General features: G+C 38.4%; 1 protein-coding gene across 2 annotated transcripts in view; it reads left to right on the top strand.

Annotated features, from left to right (window-relative positions):
* The window catches only part of Grin3a (glutamate ionotropic receptor NMDA type subunit 3A), a 176,084-nt gene that overhangs the window by 114,724 nt on the left and 43,282 nt on the right, over positions 1-18,078 (top strand). For both annotated transcript variants that reach the window (XM_021160784.2, XM_021160783.2), the window contains exons 4-5: positions 2,016-2,161; positions 7,133-7,248. In XM_021160784.2, coding sequence (XP_021016443.1) covers positions 2,016-2,161; positions 7,133-7,248 — 262 coding nt within the window. The remainder of the gene's footprint in view (positions 1-2,015; positions 2,162-7,132; positions 7,249-18,078) is intronic.

Genomic DNA, 18,078 nt, shown 5'->3' with positions numbered 1-18,078 from the left:
TACTGGTTACTTCCCTTCTCTGAGCTTCAGCACAGCAGTCATTAAAAAAAAAAAAAAAAAAAAAAAAGGTATGGTGCTCTTGCCCAAAAGCCCTCGTGAGCACTAAACAGGATAAGGGGTGTGAAGAGTTCAGTTCCATGTTTGGTACAACATAAGCATTCATAGCTGTTCTCCCTGTTTATGCCTCATTAAGGTTATTAAGAACTTGTTCAGTGCATGAACTAACTACATGTAACACAAGGATATACCATATTGCCATACTCAATAGTAGAAATAGCATGAAGAGCCAGGTGATCAGAATTCAAGTTACAGAGTATGACTTCGAGAGTTGCCCATGATATGGGCTCAGTAAACCCTGAATAAGTAAATTAAATTTGTGGGAAATGGTAGCATTTAATCAAACACATACATAGGTAATTTTTGTCAAGCAGCTTACATTTTTTTCCATTTCTGTGAGAGCATCTATTTAATTAAATCTCACAAGCATAATGTATACATTGATGACATTCTATAAGGATATGACATACAGCTCATTTAACTGTTGGTATTAGACTTTTACTATGAGTAAAAATTAATTGATCTTCAAATATACCAAATGTTCCTAAATCCTGTAAATTCTTAGTTTGGGGGCTGTAAACAACTTTAAAACCTGATTACTTTCATTAAAAAGAGCTCTGTGTTGTCTTCTTCCAAGACAATTGCAAATGCATGTCTATGTGAAACATTGCCAAAATTTCAGGCGGTGTATAAAGTCCATAAGTGCCATCCATAGCCTCAGCTCCAGGGCTTCAGGTCAATCAATACCAATGATGTAAAATATATCAATGTGAAGCAGAAGACAGAAGGTTAAATGCCTTACTGGAACAATTGTGGAGAAGAACCATCTCTGAAGTGGGGCTGGACAAAGCATATGTGAATACATCTATGATATGACGCAACCCCAGCTCTTCCATTTGACAGAATGAATGTTTTAGATTCCAATATCAGTATGTCTCTGTACCTTCACTTACTAAGATGTCATATGTGGTATCCTCATTCTCCTCAGTGACAGACGTCTCCACAGGGCCCTCAGTGTACTGCCCCCTCATTGAAAGGTCTTGCATCCTGGAGACCTGGGACATTCCAGCTATCCCTTCCTCCCTTATTCCTTTGTAAGGAGATAGTCCATTTGAAAAAAAAACATATAGCATGACTCATCACTGGGTACTGCAATGACTTAAAGGAGAGGGAACAATTCAAAAGAACACCAAAAATACGTTCACCACATTTAACATGATATACAACAAAGATGGTACCATAAAATGAAAGTACTCATAGCACTGGGCCAGGTATGTTACCCTTCGAGAGCACTCTTATCTTGATCTTTGTATAGTTCTAACCACTGAGATTTGTAATCACAAAGATATATTTTAATATGCACTTCTCAATATGATGCTGATTCTACATGTCAATTTGGACAGTGCCTAGAGAATTCTACTAGGGAGTCAACAAGATAACTAAAGTAAAGGAAATTGCCACCAACCATGATGAACTGAATTTAATTTCCAAGACCCACATAGTGGAAGGAGATACGTGATTCCTATAAGCTGTCCCCTGACCTCCAAATGTACATCATGGACTGTGTGTCTCCCCACCTCACCCCCCTCAGCAAAAAAAAAAAAAAAACACACACAAAACAAACAAACAACAACAAAACAAGTATGTAAGTATAGAAACATTCTTGAAAAAATAGAAAAATAGAAAAAACATTCACTGGGTTTTCAATGTGAAACAAAATAACTGTTTCTACATTCAGTTTGTCATTCACATCTCTTTCCTTCTGAGGCTAGAACAACTACTGTTGTGCCCACAAATACAATAAAGCATTTATCTGTATGTCTGCACTCTTTGTGTGAATGTTAGTGCCTCCAGGTGTTTGAAATATGCTCAATTGTTGAACTGTGAATCATAATGGGAAATTCAAAGATTTTAAATGAGTACTGAATATTAGAGCCATTTCTTTTTCTCCCTGGTAGCTTCATCATCCTTCTCAAGGTTTTCGTTTTGGAACTGTCCGGGAAAGCAGTGCTGAGGATTATGTGCGGCAGAGCTTCCCAGAGATGCATGAGTACATGAGAAGGTATAACGTACCAGCCACCCCTGATGGAGTGCAGTACCTGAAGTAAGTGACAGCCTCTTGGACCTTAAAAGTTCCCATGAAAGAGAAATAGCTTGGGCTTTGCTTCTTTTTTCAATATAATGGACAAAAATTCCTATTGTTATGTTCACAAATAACACATCCAGGGTCTATGCAAGTATCTTAGTCAGTAAAATGTGTGTGCAAGCTTGAGAAGGTAGATTTGGGTCTCTAGCATCTGGGTAAGACTCAAAAAGGGTAAACACACACTTTCAATGCTGTGCAGGTAAAGAAAAGAGGATCCCTGGGTCTTGTTGGCCGGCCAGTCTAACCAACTCAATGAATTTCAGACTCAGTGAGAGACTTTATCTCAAAAAATAAGGAAGAGCATGATTGAGGAAGACAGCAGGTGTCAACTTCTTCTAGCCTACACAGAGAGGGGGGAGAGAGAGAGGGAGAGAGACAGAGACAAAGACAGAGACAGACAGACAGGCAGACAGGCAGACAGACAGACAGACAGACAGACAGACAGACAGAGGGCATGGGGAGGAAAGTAGAGAAAGAGCAATATAGAGGGGAGACATGTAAACATGTTCACATAAAGAAATAACCCATACCATGTTAGATCCAAAAGACAATATAGAATGGTGTGTATAAAATTAAGTGACCTAGATAGCTAGTTACCTACAGAGTCTACAGTTTGAAATGCCTTTGGTCAAGGAGCCAGTAGGGCTATTAGTGGAGTAGATGTCAAGGGAAGAGAATGTTGGCTTAAACAACAATGCTGAGATGATTCAACACAGAGGAAATGTGGCCAAAGGATAAAGTGTCCCAAAGCAACCTTCCTCTTCAAAGTGTATCCCTAATCCTATGGAATGCCTCATTTTGCCACAGGGAAGTGGAAATTTATCTCAAAGATTTCCTGTAGGAAAGAAATAAGATAGAAGGCAGTGACTCCTGTGCCTGCATCCCTCTCATCAGAATTTATGAGAGGCAATCAGAAACAATCATGTTGCCATGACAGATTATCAGAGCTTGAAATTCATTGGAATCAAATGCCAAGCAGTGCAGTGATAAGTCTGCTAGTCTGGTCTGCCTAGGAGAAGAGGATGAACAGTTTTAAATGTCTGCAAGAGGAGAACCTGTCCTCCTCTCTCCTACCTGATGGCATTAGAACAAGAATTTATATACGACCTGCTAAGCCCTGCCTTAGTTCAACATCAGGAAAACAGTTTTTCTATCTTAACCTATTAGAATTTTCTCAGTGAAAATGAAGCCAGCTTAACTCCTTTTTCAAAAGGGAAATAAAGAAAGGATTTCATAAGACACAAGGGCTTCATGTTCCTTGAGAGATCTAGAAATACCCGCTTTAACCATTTCATGGACTTTTAACTAGAGCTCAGAGAGGCAGGAAGCTGTATGCACATAACTTTCACAAAATTGTTTATGAAGTTTAAATACTGCAAAACAACACTCAAGTTGGCAAAAACATCAAAACGTTAGAGCCCCTCCATGACATAGTTTAGAGCTCCATTGCCTCCAAGACTCTCTTCGTTTCTCTCCCCAGGCAATTGCACAGCTGTGAGAGTCAGGCAGACAGCAACAGCTCTCAGCTAGCTGGCAGTGGTTGACAAGTGGGACAGCAGCATGGCAGGATGAGTTGAAACTTTCCTGAGTCCCCAGAAGCAACCTTTCATGAGCTTTCATTTCTCCCAGTGGCTCTACGTTAGAAAGCCTTCCTCTGATGCCCAGTGTTACAAAAGTAGGATATTTCCTAAAGTGATATGGCTAATGGGTGGCAGAGTCTATACAAAAACTAAGATTCTCACTTCATGCTAGTTCAGAAACCATAAAGGAAGAGTAAACTTTGATGATAGCCCAGTAACACCCATTTTGCTGTTGGTGTGTGGGATCCAGACAGGAGTATAGAATCCTGAACCCATCCCAAATTCACCATGGTTTTACAAATTTCCAAGGTGACCCACTGATTGAGAGAACAGGAATAAAGGAAGAGTTTATCACCAATGTCTTCTCATTACAGTCTGGGCCTGTCACCACTTTTGACCTAGTCACTGTGTATGCTCTTAGGCAACACTCCAAACAACTACAGTTCTCATGCTATCACACACCCTCGGAATTCTAGAGCTCTGGCCTACAACACTCAGAGTCATCTATATAGTATGCTCATTTATTTCATTATGTTAGTACATGACTAATTTTGTAGTAGGTAATACATAGTGTTAAATGAATGCTCTGTAAGACATGTTTCTACAATAGGATAAACTGGAGGATCTGCCAACCTAGAACTACTTATGGCTAGATCACACCACTCCACTTCTTTCCCATTCATAGGCTATTGGCATGTTGCTATGGAGCCCTTTCAAGGTACATTCTGTTGCTGTGGCAATGAAATTTTGATTAAGGATACATCTTCAGACTAGAGTTTGATTTTATTACCCAGATTCCATTAAGGTATCTCATCAACAACCCCTAGGAAATAATTCACGCTCTCCAGCCCTTAAAGGAACTTACTCTTGCTTGGGATCTGTGAAACATTTTCATTTTAGTTGATGTTAAACATATCAAAATCAAGTTATTGTAACTTAAGTACGATATTCCTGGAAACATAGATGCATTCTGCATTATGTGACTCACTTCCTGGAAGAATGGGAAAACAATTTAGTGGCAACTGATGCCAAAGAGAGAACCATTTATTATGTCTATATGTGTCCCAGGCACTGTTAGGAATTTCTTGCCTGGTGGTAAATCTTACCTGTGTCTATGACTATCCCTCTCTTTCGAATTGTTAATGAAGCCTAACCATATTTTCCTCTGAGATTACAAGTAACTTCTCTGAGTTAGGTCTGCATAGCCTCACTCTGGTTTTTACAAGTAAAATGACTGAGGCCACACTAAATTGAGAGGAGTTGTCATGTAATGCTGTTCAGAAAATTATAATGGTGGAAAGGTAGTAAAGAGAAATATTTAAGGGGAAAATGAAATGGGAAGAAAAAAGAGGAAAGGATGTGAGAAAGAGGGAGGATATGGTTATTAATAAGGAGATTCTATGTAAGAAGAAAAGTAGATTGGGGAGAGAAAACAGGGAAGTGCAAGAAGGGTAATGTGGTCAAACTGTTACATGAATGCATGAAAACATTGAAATGAATGAGAGGATGGCTCATGTCTGGGATGGAGGCAAAAAATATGTGTGTTAAAAGTCTGCCTGAAATTTGGGAACAAAACACCCATGGAAGGAGTTACAGAGACAAAGTTTGGAGCTGAGACGAAAGGTGCCATACCCGGGGATCCATCCCATAATCAGCCTCCAAACGCTGACACCATTGCATACACTAGCAAGATTTTGTTGAAAGGACCCTGATATAGCTGTCTCTTGTGAGGCTATGCCAGGGCCTAGCAAACACAGAAGTGGATGCTCACAGTCAGCTATTGGATGGATCACAGGGCTCCCAATGGAAGAGCTAGAGAAAGTACCCAAAGAGCTAAAGGAGTCTCTGCAACCCTATAGGTGGAACAACAATATGAACTAACCAGTACCAGTACCCCCAGAGCTCGTGTCTCTAGCTGCATATGTATCAGAAGATGGCCTAGTCAGCCATCATTGGGAAGAGAGGCCCATTGGTCTTGCAAACTTTATATGCCTCAATACAGGGGAATGCCGGGGCCAAGAAGTGGGAGTGGGTGGGTAGGGGAGTTGGGGGGGGAGGGTATGGGGGACTTTTGGGATAGCATTGGAAATGTAAATGAAGAAAATACCTAATAAAAACATTTAGAAAAAAAAAGTCTGCCTGAAAGAGATGAGGAAGGGAAGGAAGGGAAGGCAGGAAAAAAGAAAGGAAAGGAAAGAAGACAGGGAGGTTAGAAGGAAGGAAGGGTGGGAGGGAGAAAGTGACGAAGGAAAGAAATTTCACAATGAAACCCATCATTCTTTATAATTAATATACTCTAATTTAAAAAAAGAAGAAAATTCTTAAGTATGTATCTTCTATACTTCTCTTAAAAAAAAAAAAAAAAAAAAAACTTTGGGGTGACTAAAATCAAAGAAGTCTCCAAGCTGGCTCCCTTTCAAAATCTGTCTTCTCTGTAAGGGTTACCCAGCCTGTGATAAACATAGCTTTCCACTGGGCCATATCCATACACAGGTTCAAAACAACACAGGACTCTCATAAAGGACACCGAAGACTTTTGATGGCAACCTAGTGCCCTTGTCAATTTACTAATACAAGTCTAGTATACCTAACTTAAACTTAAATTTGAACTACCTATGGAGTGGAAAGAAACAGGATTCCCTGAAGATAGATTACTAAATCAGACCACTAAGACCTATTACATAAGCTTCATCTTCGATGTTTTGAATGTTATACGATGGACTTAAAGAGACCATAAATTCCTTTTCTCCAAGAAGACTGGATCTTTTCTAAGTATCTTCTTAGTACCTATTCCTAAATACAGAATTATAGCGAATTTCTGAATAACAAAATGGTGAATGTGACAGAAACAATCAACATCTGATTCACAAGAACACTTGTCTCCAACACTTAACCAGGTGTGTAGCCTAAATCAAAATACTTCAGCTCTCTAAGCCTTATTTCCATCATTATTTGTTTCACAGTCCTTATGAATAATTAAATGTGTGTAAGATACTGAATGCAGCGCTAAACACAAGTTACTTTGATAATATAATAGAAATCAGTGCACCTTCCTATTCTGTGAAGAGTTACATCTGGCTTTGATGTTGGATTTTGCTGTTAGGAATGAGGTTGGTAGATAAACCCACAGGAATGAACTTGTGCAGTCTAAAATGAATGCCTACTTCCCTGGTAACTACTCTCCAAGTCAGCAAGATGCCAAGGCATGTCAGCAGCTGCCAAGTTTGTGCTGGCCTTGGTATCCAAGTTTCTGTCCCCTAAACAAAGCCAACTGTCAGGCGACAGCTTCCTGACTAGTAATGGACCAGTTTGACCACTTTCTCTTTTCTTCCCTTGATTTTAAATATAGGAATGATCCAGAGAAACTAGACGCCTTCATCATGGACAAAGCCCTTCTGGATTATGAAGTATCAATAGATGCTGACTGCAAGCTTCTGACCGTAGGAAAGCCATTTGCCATCGAAGGTATCTATCATTCTTAATTCACTTTTGCCCAGATGCACTGTTTGCTAAGCTAGCAAGTTACAGGTGCCAGAGGCAGAGAGTGATTCATCTTCTCTTGTTTTCATTTTCAACTCATAAGCATTCAGCTACTAACTTTGTTGACACCAGAGATTTATTTTTCACCAACTCAACAAAATTTTATTTGTGAAATTGTTAGGGCAAAAAAATAATAGTTTCCTAAATGGTGATGTTCCAGTATCAGGGAGTGATGGTCGTAAGGATTCCAATACTATTTAATGTGAATTTGTATTTGTGTTTTGTCTGGTTTTGTTTTGTTTTGTTTTGTTTATGGAACGTTTCAAACCTTAGGCTTTGTAGTTACTAGGCAACTGCTGTATCATTGATCTGTCCCAGCCTCTATTTAATGGGTGTTTTTGAAGAGTCAAACACCATAATGAGTCTAGTTAATTAAAAATAAAAAACTATAAATATGATAAGACTCTATATGTCACATGAATACACCAGACAAAGTCAACCATGTGTGGACTTATATTGTCAGCTTTATGATGAATTTCATGGGTGTCAGGAGATAGCTTTCTCTTTTAAATTTCTGATGAGACCTATTCAGATTTTCCTGTGAGTTTGGTCTTAAAGCAATCCTATGGAGGTGGCAAAGTCCTATTCCTAGAAATCTATACTTGCCATGGTAATGCAATGCTGTGAGAAGAGTCCCAATGTTGATGAAATCTAGTCTACTCAGTTATACACAAAAAAGCCAAGAACTTATATATTTATAACCATATAATTAGATGATGATATTGAAATTAAAATTCAAACCAAGTATTTTACAAAGAATATTATCTTCCAATCTGGAAATAAATGAAAAACACCAAATTCTGAGATTTGGTACCCTTTGGGGCCTTAAAAACAAATGTTATTTGAGATCCAGGATTTCTTTTCTTCCTGCTGGCAACAAGCTTTGCTTCTGACTAGATCAACTCATCAATCAAACTTCAGGACCAAAGATGCATTGTTTTGACAGTACTTTCTCTCATCCTGAACTACAGCTAACATGTGGACTACAAAGATTGAACCAGCAAATTCCATACCTCCCAACTTCAGCTTCCTCTTCCTGACAGCACATGCTGGCACTCAAGACAGCCATATACATTTGACACAAAACATTTTGGTTTAAAACAATCTCATGGAGTTCTCAAGTTTTGCTTTCAGAAATCTATACATGTTCTGTGTTGTATATGCTCCTATGTTAGCTAGAATATAAGACTATTCTGGTTTAAATCTCACAACTGTAGTTGGTCTCTGTAAATATACCAGGGGATTTTTTTTCCTTCAGTCTTCATGCTTCTTGATGATTAGGGATTAAGCATCTGCTGTCATTTTTTTTGAGACTTTCATAGGAGCTACAAGTTTCCTCTACAAGCAAGATAACAGTGATGGAACTCAGGATGTCAGGATAAGAGATAGTTGGTAGTAGCATATTCTGTTAAGATTAGAATACAATTAGATAGATAGATCGATAGATCGATAGATAGATAGATAGATAGATAGATAGATAGATAGATAGATAGATAGATAGATAGATGATAGATAGATAGATAGATAGATAGAGAATATATATATATATATATATATATATATATATATACACACACACACACAAACCTGTGTGTATGTATGTATGTATATATAATCTTTCTGTGTGGGGATGTGGGGGCATTAGAAAGCTCAGTAGGCTGTTTTAATATAACAAAGGAAAATTCCATTTTATGCAGCATCTGGGGATACAGAGAGATGTTACATTTTATTTATGTGTTCGATGTGTGGAGTAAATGAGGTTCCTTCTCCCATTAGTAGTTGCTAACATCAAATCATTTGTGGAGGAAATAAGAATGAGGGGCCCTATCTTCCGCCTATGTCTCCAGGGAGCAGCCCCATTTTGTCAAAAAGTCGTGGTAAGATGGCTTGTTTGCCTCTGCTGGACATCAGTGCCAGATGTCACACAATTAACTCCCCACCGACTTCCTGTCTACACTTCCATCTGTGCTCCTGAGACTAAGTGTCTTGTAGTTCCTATCATTCTAGATACTTCTTTGTTCTCAAAGAGGATAAACACAAAATGACACACTCAAAGAAGAAGAAATCAAAGACTTGAGTAGAGAGAGCTTTATCATCACTGTGGGTCACCCCTCTGAATGAATGGAATGGATGATGGTCAGTACTGACTATCTATCCACTTGACAGGACCTAGAATCCCCCTGGAAGATAAGCTACTGGGCATACTGTGAGGGGTACCTAGATTGGGATCACTGAAGGAAGGACCCACCCTAAATGTAAGCAACACCATCTCCTGGTCTGGAGTCCTAGACTTCTTTAAGTTCCTGCCCCCCATGACTGCCCACCATGTTGGACTGTACCCTTAAACTGTGAGCCAATATCAACCTTTGGTTCCCTAAATTCCTTTCTTGTCTGGCATTGTGTCATACAGGAAACGTAACAAAAACAGAATGCAAGTGAGAAGATGTAATAAATGTTGATCCCCAAAACAAGTTCACATTCTAAACACAAAATATTGTCAGTCAGCTCTCCATCATGGTGACTGACTACTTGAAGTGATTTTGGGGTCCACAGTTCCAAGAGTTCAGTCCAGGGTTGCTTGGCTTGTTGCTCCTGGGCCTGAGCCAAGGCAGAACATATTGCAAAGAGAACATGGAAGAACAAGCCTGCTCACTTCATGGTAACCATGATGTAGAAATCAAAAAAGGAAAGAGCAGAACAGGTACAAAGTGGACCCTTGAGAAAAAAGGATGGACCATCTAGAGACTGCCATACCCAGGGATCCATCCCATAATCAGCCTCCAAACGCTGACACCATTACACACACTAGCAAGATTTTGCTGAAAGGACCCTGATATAGCTGTCTCTTGTGAGGCTATGCCAGGGCCTAGCAAACACAGAAGTGGATGCTCATAGGCAGCTATTGGATCGATCACAGGACCCCCAATTGAGGAGCTAGAGAAAGTACCCAAGGAGCTAAAGGGGTCTGCAACCCTATAGGTGGAACAACAATATGAACTAACCAGTACCCCCTGGAGCTTGTGTCTCTAGCTGCATATGTATCAGAAGATGGCCTAGTCGGCCATCATGGGAAAGAGAGGCCCATTGGTCTTGCAAACTTTATATGCCTCAGTACAGGGGAACACCAGGGCCAAGAAGTGGGAGTGGGTGGGTAGAGGAGTAGGGGGGATGGTATGGGGGACTTTGGGATATCATTGGAAATGTAAATGAAGAAAATACCTAATTAAAATAAAATAAAAATTTTTAAAAAAAGAACAGAAACAATCGCCTACTTCTTCAAAACAAGAACACAGTCTAACCACTCATTAAGGCAGAGCCTTCATGCTCCAGGCAACTCCCAAGTGCCCTACCTCAAATCAAGGCTGCTTTGAGGGCCAAACCCTCAACACAAGAGCTCTCCAGGAACAGTTTAGATTCAAACTCTAGCACAAGACTTTTAAACACTACAAAGAGGTACTATTTATAAGTTATACACAAAGCAGGGGAAAGGCGATTAAAGAAAGTCAATGAGCTGTGAGTATAGTTCGATGGCAATTGCCTTTGTACCATGCATAGAGCCTCAAGTTGGATCCCAAGCATTGCAAGAAAGAAAAACAGACCTGGTGATTTTTAATGCTGACTTCTTGTTCTTGATTTGGTTTGTTTGTTTGTTTGTTTGTTTGTAGGTTGTTTATTTGTTTGAGGAGTTGGTTGGGTTTTGTTGTTGTTGTTGGGTTTGGGGTTTTTTTGTTTTGCACTGTGTTTTGTTTTTTGTTTTTGTTTCTGTTTTGATATTTGAGTCTCACATAGGGCAGGCTGACCTCAGGCCACATACGTAGATAGGAGGTGGTTTTGAATTCTTGCTCATCCTCCTTTATGCCTTCAGTGTTGGGAGTGTAGGCAGCACCATGCCTGGCTTTTGAAAGCAGATTTTTTTTCAATGTTCATCTCAAGAATTTCCATACATTCCCTTCATTTTTTCATTAAAAACCTTTGATAAAATATAGTTTTTGAATTTAAAAAAACTTATTATCAGACTAGACTACATTCATATAAAAAATTCATCAAAGCAATTTTTGGCACATTACCCATTTGGCACATAAGATTACAGGTGCCTAACCATGGAATCTGGAACAATGCTAACATGTACTAACTGTATAATAAATGATGTATTTCTAATTATGTAACCTTTCAGTTTAAATTCAGATAAGTAGCTGGTTCACTTATTAATTCACTAACTCAAATCGCATACCTTCCTATGTATAAATAATTTCTTAGAAAGAAAAATAGAGTCTACTGATTCCGTCATGCTGAATATATACTGGATCAACATGATACTGAGCACACACTGAATAATCTGACCACTGCTCTCTTCTAGACTCTCAAATCTAGAGGTTGCACCCACCCAAAATTCATACAACACCTAATCTTTACTGAAATGGTAGTAGGGAGTTGACTCGATAGTGATTAGATCATCACGGGGATTCAAAAGAGATAGCATTAGTACCCCTATCATGGGCCCATGGAAGCTCTTGAATTCTTCTCACAATATGAAGTCACAGCTAGAAGCCATCTATGAACGAGAAAAGAGATCTTCATAAGACAATGAATCTGCCCATTCTTGAACTTCCAAGAATAAAGACTATGAGAAATAAGTGTCTTTTGTTCCTTATAAGCTAACCTGTCCTTGAAATTTGTTACAGTAGCCCAAACAAGCCAAGATCATTACTAAATATTCCACCCAGTCTCAGCTTTCCGCTCTTGTTTCATTTTTAAAATAAAAGTAAGGCCTATGAGAGAAAGGGAACCTTTACTTCCTTGCGCTTGAAGTTCTTTCAATGATTTTTTTTTCACTTTACATCCCAATCACAGCCCCCTCCCTCCTCGCCTCTAAATCCCACCCTCAAATGTTCCTCTCCCATTACACCCTCCTATTCTCCACAGAAACAGGGAAGCCCATCCATGGGTAACAACCTGCCCTGGAACATCAAGTCGCAGCAGGACTAAGCACATATTCTCCCACTGAGGCCAGACAAGGCAGTACAGGTAGGAGAAGGGGATCCAAAAGCAGGCAACAGAGTCTGAGACAGCCCCCTCTCCCACAGACTCTGAATTATTAAGAAAAGAAAAGTGAGATGTTTGTGAAGTTGGGAGAAAGATGTGATGTGTTGTGTAAACCCAAGGATCTTGGAAAGAGGAAGTGGGGGTATGTTATCAAGATATATTGTATAATATATAAAATATCCAAAGAATAAATGACAATATGATTTTTAGGAATATATTGTCAGTTCAAGGGGTATACAGAAAGTGTCTGGTCAAATTAAAAACCATGCATCAGAAGCACAAAGACATATTATGTTCTTGAGAATAAAAAGGAACGTGTTAAGATAAATGAACACATGCCCCAAATTTATGCATTGGAGTTAGCAGACAATAAAGGTCAAGCAGAGAAAAAGAGTAATGTAACTGCACAATAATGATCCGTGACCTTTCAGCAGAAGCCTTTGACTCTTTCTGAGCTGTTCTTTTACTGGCTTTCCAATAATTATTTAATGCAGTGCTTAGAGCACTAACTCTGGAGCCCGGCCCTTGGATGAAAATAGAATTGCTGTCACTCACTGGCAAACATCTTAATCTGTTCTTCCAGCTCCTCATCTGCATAATGAGAATATGAAATGAACACCTAGCATAAAGTTGCTATCAAAGTTAAGTAAAATAGTGCATGCAATGTATGCAGAAACACACCCAGTACACAAGATTGCCTCCACAAGTTAATAATATTGAGGATATCAAGTTGAAAACCATACATGACAAAAATCTTCCCAAGATATCCTTCATGAATCTCAACTCCTCCAAGACACTTTTCTTTCCAACTTGATGTGCTTTGTAAGGGATCCCCATTTTTCAAATTGGGACAATGACAATATGCTCTGAACACTTATCTCAGAGTAAATAAACAGGATATTCCAGGACAGACACAAAATAGAATGACTCTTTGTTCCTGGAGCTTTTTATTTAAAAAAAAAAAACACTATTTTTGAGTTCTTCTTTTCAAAATATCTATTTCCATCCACATTCTGGGGAGACGCTTTTCAGCTATGAACTTTCTAACTATACATTTGCTAATCAATGTATATTTCCACTACTCCTAGCTGAGTTAAGCTGACTTATCCATGGAGAAAAGATCAGGATTCTATTTGGGAAATTGTTCTCTTGGGCTATTAAGCTGTATCCAATTTCCAGGGTGCCTGGTGCTTTCATCTTTAGGGTTGAAGGATTCCATCTTGCCTCATTCATCAACCACAAAACAGTCTGGTCTGTCAGTACCGCAAAGTCGCAGTTCTAATGATAATATAGGCAACTCTGGCTAAGTCGAGTCAGCAACTTAAAAATGAGCTCTTTGACAATGAACACGATCAACTTTGAAAAGCAACTAATAAAACAAAAGAATAGAAGTGAAACCTTCAAGATTTACCATCTTATGTTTCTGAATAAGATAGACTTTTATGACTGCAGTATATTCCCCTCTCACAGACACATAATGTTTTTTTATTCTTTCCTTGTCTTAATTAGTTAATAATTATTATTAATGCTAGAAATCATTGAGACAGCAATGTCCAGTATATGTATTAACATAAAAATTTAAAAGGATGTCAATTTATTTTTAGCTTTCATTGCAAATTAATCTAGGCATGATGGAGTAGAATGATTTAATATTCATTATATCCTGGACAGCCATTTTTTTATAAATGTCTTTGTAGCTTCAACATAGCCTTCATTTGATGACTCTTTCTGCTTTTGTTACAGTGCCAAAATTATATTTTCAGAATATGTAGGCTTAATCATAAGTTGTAATTTCATGTTTTTCAAACTTTTTTATGAATTTTGGTCTCCTCTACTTAAAACAAAACAAAAATGGCCCTATCAGAACTCCATCTAAGATGTTTCTGTGTTGTTTCATTCAGGAGCAATTTCTCTTTCCTCTAAACTCCAGCAAATGTGCTGTGCTCTCCTCACTGTGTTTTGGTTGCTCTGTGTTACCTGTATTGAATGTGTTCCTCACCTATCATTTTCCCAAGAAAAGTCATGTAGCTTCCCACCATGCTGCACAGCCACTGAGTATCATCTGAGCCTCCCACAGATAGGCTGGCATCTAAACTAACACAGACACCCCACAACACTATGCACATTGGCGGGATTTATGAGCAGATAAATGTGTGCAAAGTCATTGTTTTCCAAATAAGTGGAAACTATCCCGCTGTGTGTTATACTGGTGTGGGCTAAAGTTATTAGCTTCCAGGGGATCGTCATGAGAAGTGTACTTTTAGTGGGGGCCTTTCCTAGTTGCTTTTCTGGTGTGTAGTAGGCCTACTCCTACATTCTCTACAGTACTTATTGTTAAGTTGGTAAACAAAAATCTAACCATGAACAATGGTTTTGACTAATGAAAACTTACTTTTGAAGATTGGGTTTTTTCACTTGTTTATGTATGTATGTCTTTGTGCGTGTTGGTTGTATATAGAGGGATCCACACAGAGACTAGAGGCGGGGGCATTGGATGTCCTCAAGCTAAAATTATATCCTATTGTGAACCTGCCAATGTGAGTGCTGAGAAACAAACTCAGGTCCTCTGGAAGAGCATTAAGTACCCTTAACTGTTGAGCCACTACAACTCCATGACTAGTTTCCTAATAAACTAATTACTGATTTGGGGAGGATAGCATCGACGTGCTTACAAATATTAGGCCTATTAGTCCCTTGACTTACATTGGATATAGTGGAATGAATATTGCTTTTTAGAATCAAGCAGACCTACTTTCAAACATTGGTTTTGCTATCTGTGATCTTGGCAGTTTAATCACTCAAGATTCAAGTCTCTTTAGGTACTATATACTCTGTCATCTACCCATATGTGGGGAATACATGAGGCACACAGAGGAACTTGGAATACCCTAAGCTTTATTATTATTAGAATCCCAGAGTGATTTTCCTGAACTCTGGTGTCACAGACAGTCACAATTTATTTCTCATGCATAATTTACATTGTGGGGTGAAATATGCTACTATTAAGGATCAGTGCTTGAGAGCAATATAGAAAGTCCTTGATAAATGTTACAAGTTGTTGTTGAAAGCCATTTCTTCCATGAGGAAAAAAAAATGTGTTAATATTCAGCAAAGTTAACCCCAGATAATTATCTTTATGTGTCAACCTATTTCCATCACACAGTTCCAAATCCACCCCACCTATGTTCCTAACGCCCCTTTTCTTCTCCCTCCCAATGTCTGTTTAGATTGCAATGAAATTAGCTTCGTGCAGTTAACTGTTTACTATGTTTCCCACTCACATGCCTGGACCACTTTACATAGTACTTGTTTACTCAATTAAACATTTGATGAATGAACAGATAGATGGATGAGTGGATAAGAATCAATAGATTAATGAACATTATTATATGTGGGCCTTGTATTACATCCATCCTGGTAATAAATACTGAAAACGTGATTTGAAAACTGAATTATTAGAAAACAAAAACTTCCTTAGAAAACTTACACATGAGCACCTGCTGCTCTTTCAGAGAACCTGTGTTTAGTTCCTACCCACATCAGATGGTTGACAACCACTGGTAAGTACAAATCCAGAAGATCTGATGCCTTCTTCTGGCTTCCTTGAGTACCAGGCATAGACATGGTGCACTTACACACATGCAGGCATTCATAATACACACAGACACACACATAAATTTAAACAAAAATACATCTATTTAAAGGGGAAATAAAGCATAGTTGCTACCAAAACAAGGGCTACTTAATGAAAACATCAGAAACTCATTAAAATTCTATTATTAGTCTCACCTTTCAAATCAAAACTACCAGTCACAAAGTGGGCCCTCATGATGGAACAGAAAGTCCAAATTATGCTTTTGACATTGTCAGCTTTTTCTTGATGATGCTTTCTTTTTTTTTTTTTTTTTTTTTTTTTTGGTTTTTCGAGACAGGGTTTCTCTGTGTAGCCCTGGCTGATCCTGGAACTCACTCTGTAGACCAGGCTGGCCTCGAACTCAGAAATCCACCTGCCTCTGCCTCCCGAGTGCTGGGATTAAAGGCGTGCGCCACCACACCCGGCTTTCTTAAGAAGCAAACAAAATGATCATAAAAACAAACACACAACTCTTTAAAACCCAAAACCTGTTTGGTGCAGCATATTTTCTACTCCACGTCATGAGCTTTGTATTTTGAAAAGGGTTTTGTGGATTTGCCCTAAGAAAAAGAATAAAAACTAATACCTTTGGAATTGAGTTGTAAAGTGAAATAATTGGAACAAGTATTTGTCTCATTAAGTATCTTTGAATCTTTGACAGCCTTTTAGTCTTTATTTGTGAAGAAGGAACTAGCTGCATTTTTTTTTTCATTTATCTCCCTCAATCATCTTGAGGGCAAATAGAGAAATCTTTCTTTCTTTCTTTCTTTCTTTCTTTCTTTCTTTCTTTCTTTCTTTCTTTTTTGTTTGTTTGTTTTGACTGTGAGATCTAATAACTAAGAACAAGATGTAGTTAATTAGTCTCTTTCACATGACTCCTCAAAGAGATTAGCAGTGTGTTAACAGTCTCAAAAGCCAGGAAGCTGTACAGTGTAAGAACACACAGTCTAAAGTGATTAATAAAAACGCTGACAATTATGCCCATGTTTGTTCTCTTTCTCTAACCCTTCTCCTCCCTCCTCACACCTTCCATAACTGCCATCTTGGATCTCAAAGTTATCATATCCTTGATTTTTTTTTCTAAATGTAGTTTCATCCCCCCCCCCATATTTATTCTTAAAACATGCATTGTTTTACTATGAGTGTGTTTACATGTACAAAATAAATTTATTCTGTAAGTTTGGAGGAATGACTCTTCCCCCCAATAGCATATTGCTAAGAGTTGTACATATATCACTCTATTTCTAACACATATGTCTTCGTTATGTAATATCCTAATCATGTATCTATTCCACAGTTTATGTATTCAAGGTTTTGTCAAACATCATTTGAGTTCTTTCCAAGTTTTGTGGTTATGAACAGCCTTAGTTATCATATTTCTTGATGTATTTGTGGAGAAACTGTTTGGGAGTGTTCTTGGATTTTAATATAAGTGTTCAACTATGCAAAATATCACCAAATTGTTTTCCAAAGTAATTACATCAATATGCATTCTTATTTTCCATATCTTCTCCAACATTTGACATTACCACTTCTTTGACAGTTAAAGTTAGTTATTATTAAGTCCTTGTGGCTCTTTTATTTCTCATGGTGTATTATATGCCCATGTGGTATTTGAATTTATAATGTTCGCTATCAGTTCTTATGTTGGGGGTTTGGTTGCAAGTTATGGGCTCTGGAGAAGTGATTGGGTCCTAAGGGTTCTGACCTAATCAATGGAAAATCCCTTTATGAATTCATAATATGACTATTTTTGAGGTGTATATATGGGGGCTATTTATATTAATCCTATATATTCTTGTATGCCCATCTGTCTCCTGGTTGTCAAATAAACTTTTTCTATTTCTTCCCCCGTGTATATGGAATGAAAACTCTGACACAATGAGCCAAAGTATATAACTTCTCCATCAACTAACCCTCTCTAGAAGTACCTTCACAAACACACCCAATGGTATACTTTCCTAATCTCCTAGGCACTGCTCAGTCCAATCAAGTTGACAAGTTGACTGCATCACATGCAGTTTTACTGGGAAAGATGGCTAGGGAATCCCAGACCCGGGGGGGGGGGGGGGGGGGGG

The sequence above is a fragment of the Mus caroli genome, chromosome 4, assembly GCF_900094665.2.
Source record: "Mus caroli chromosome 4, CAROLI_EIJ_v1.1, whole genome shotgun sequence".
NCBI classification, from domain to species: Eukaryota; Metazoa; Chordata; class Mammalia; order Rodentia; family Muridae; genus Mus; species Mus caroli.
The sequence above is the reverse complement of the archived record's forward strand: the minus strand, read 5'-3'. Positions and strand labels throughout refer to the sequence as shown.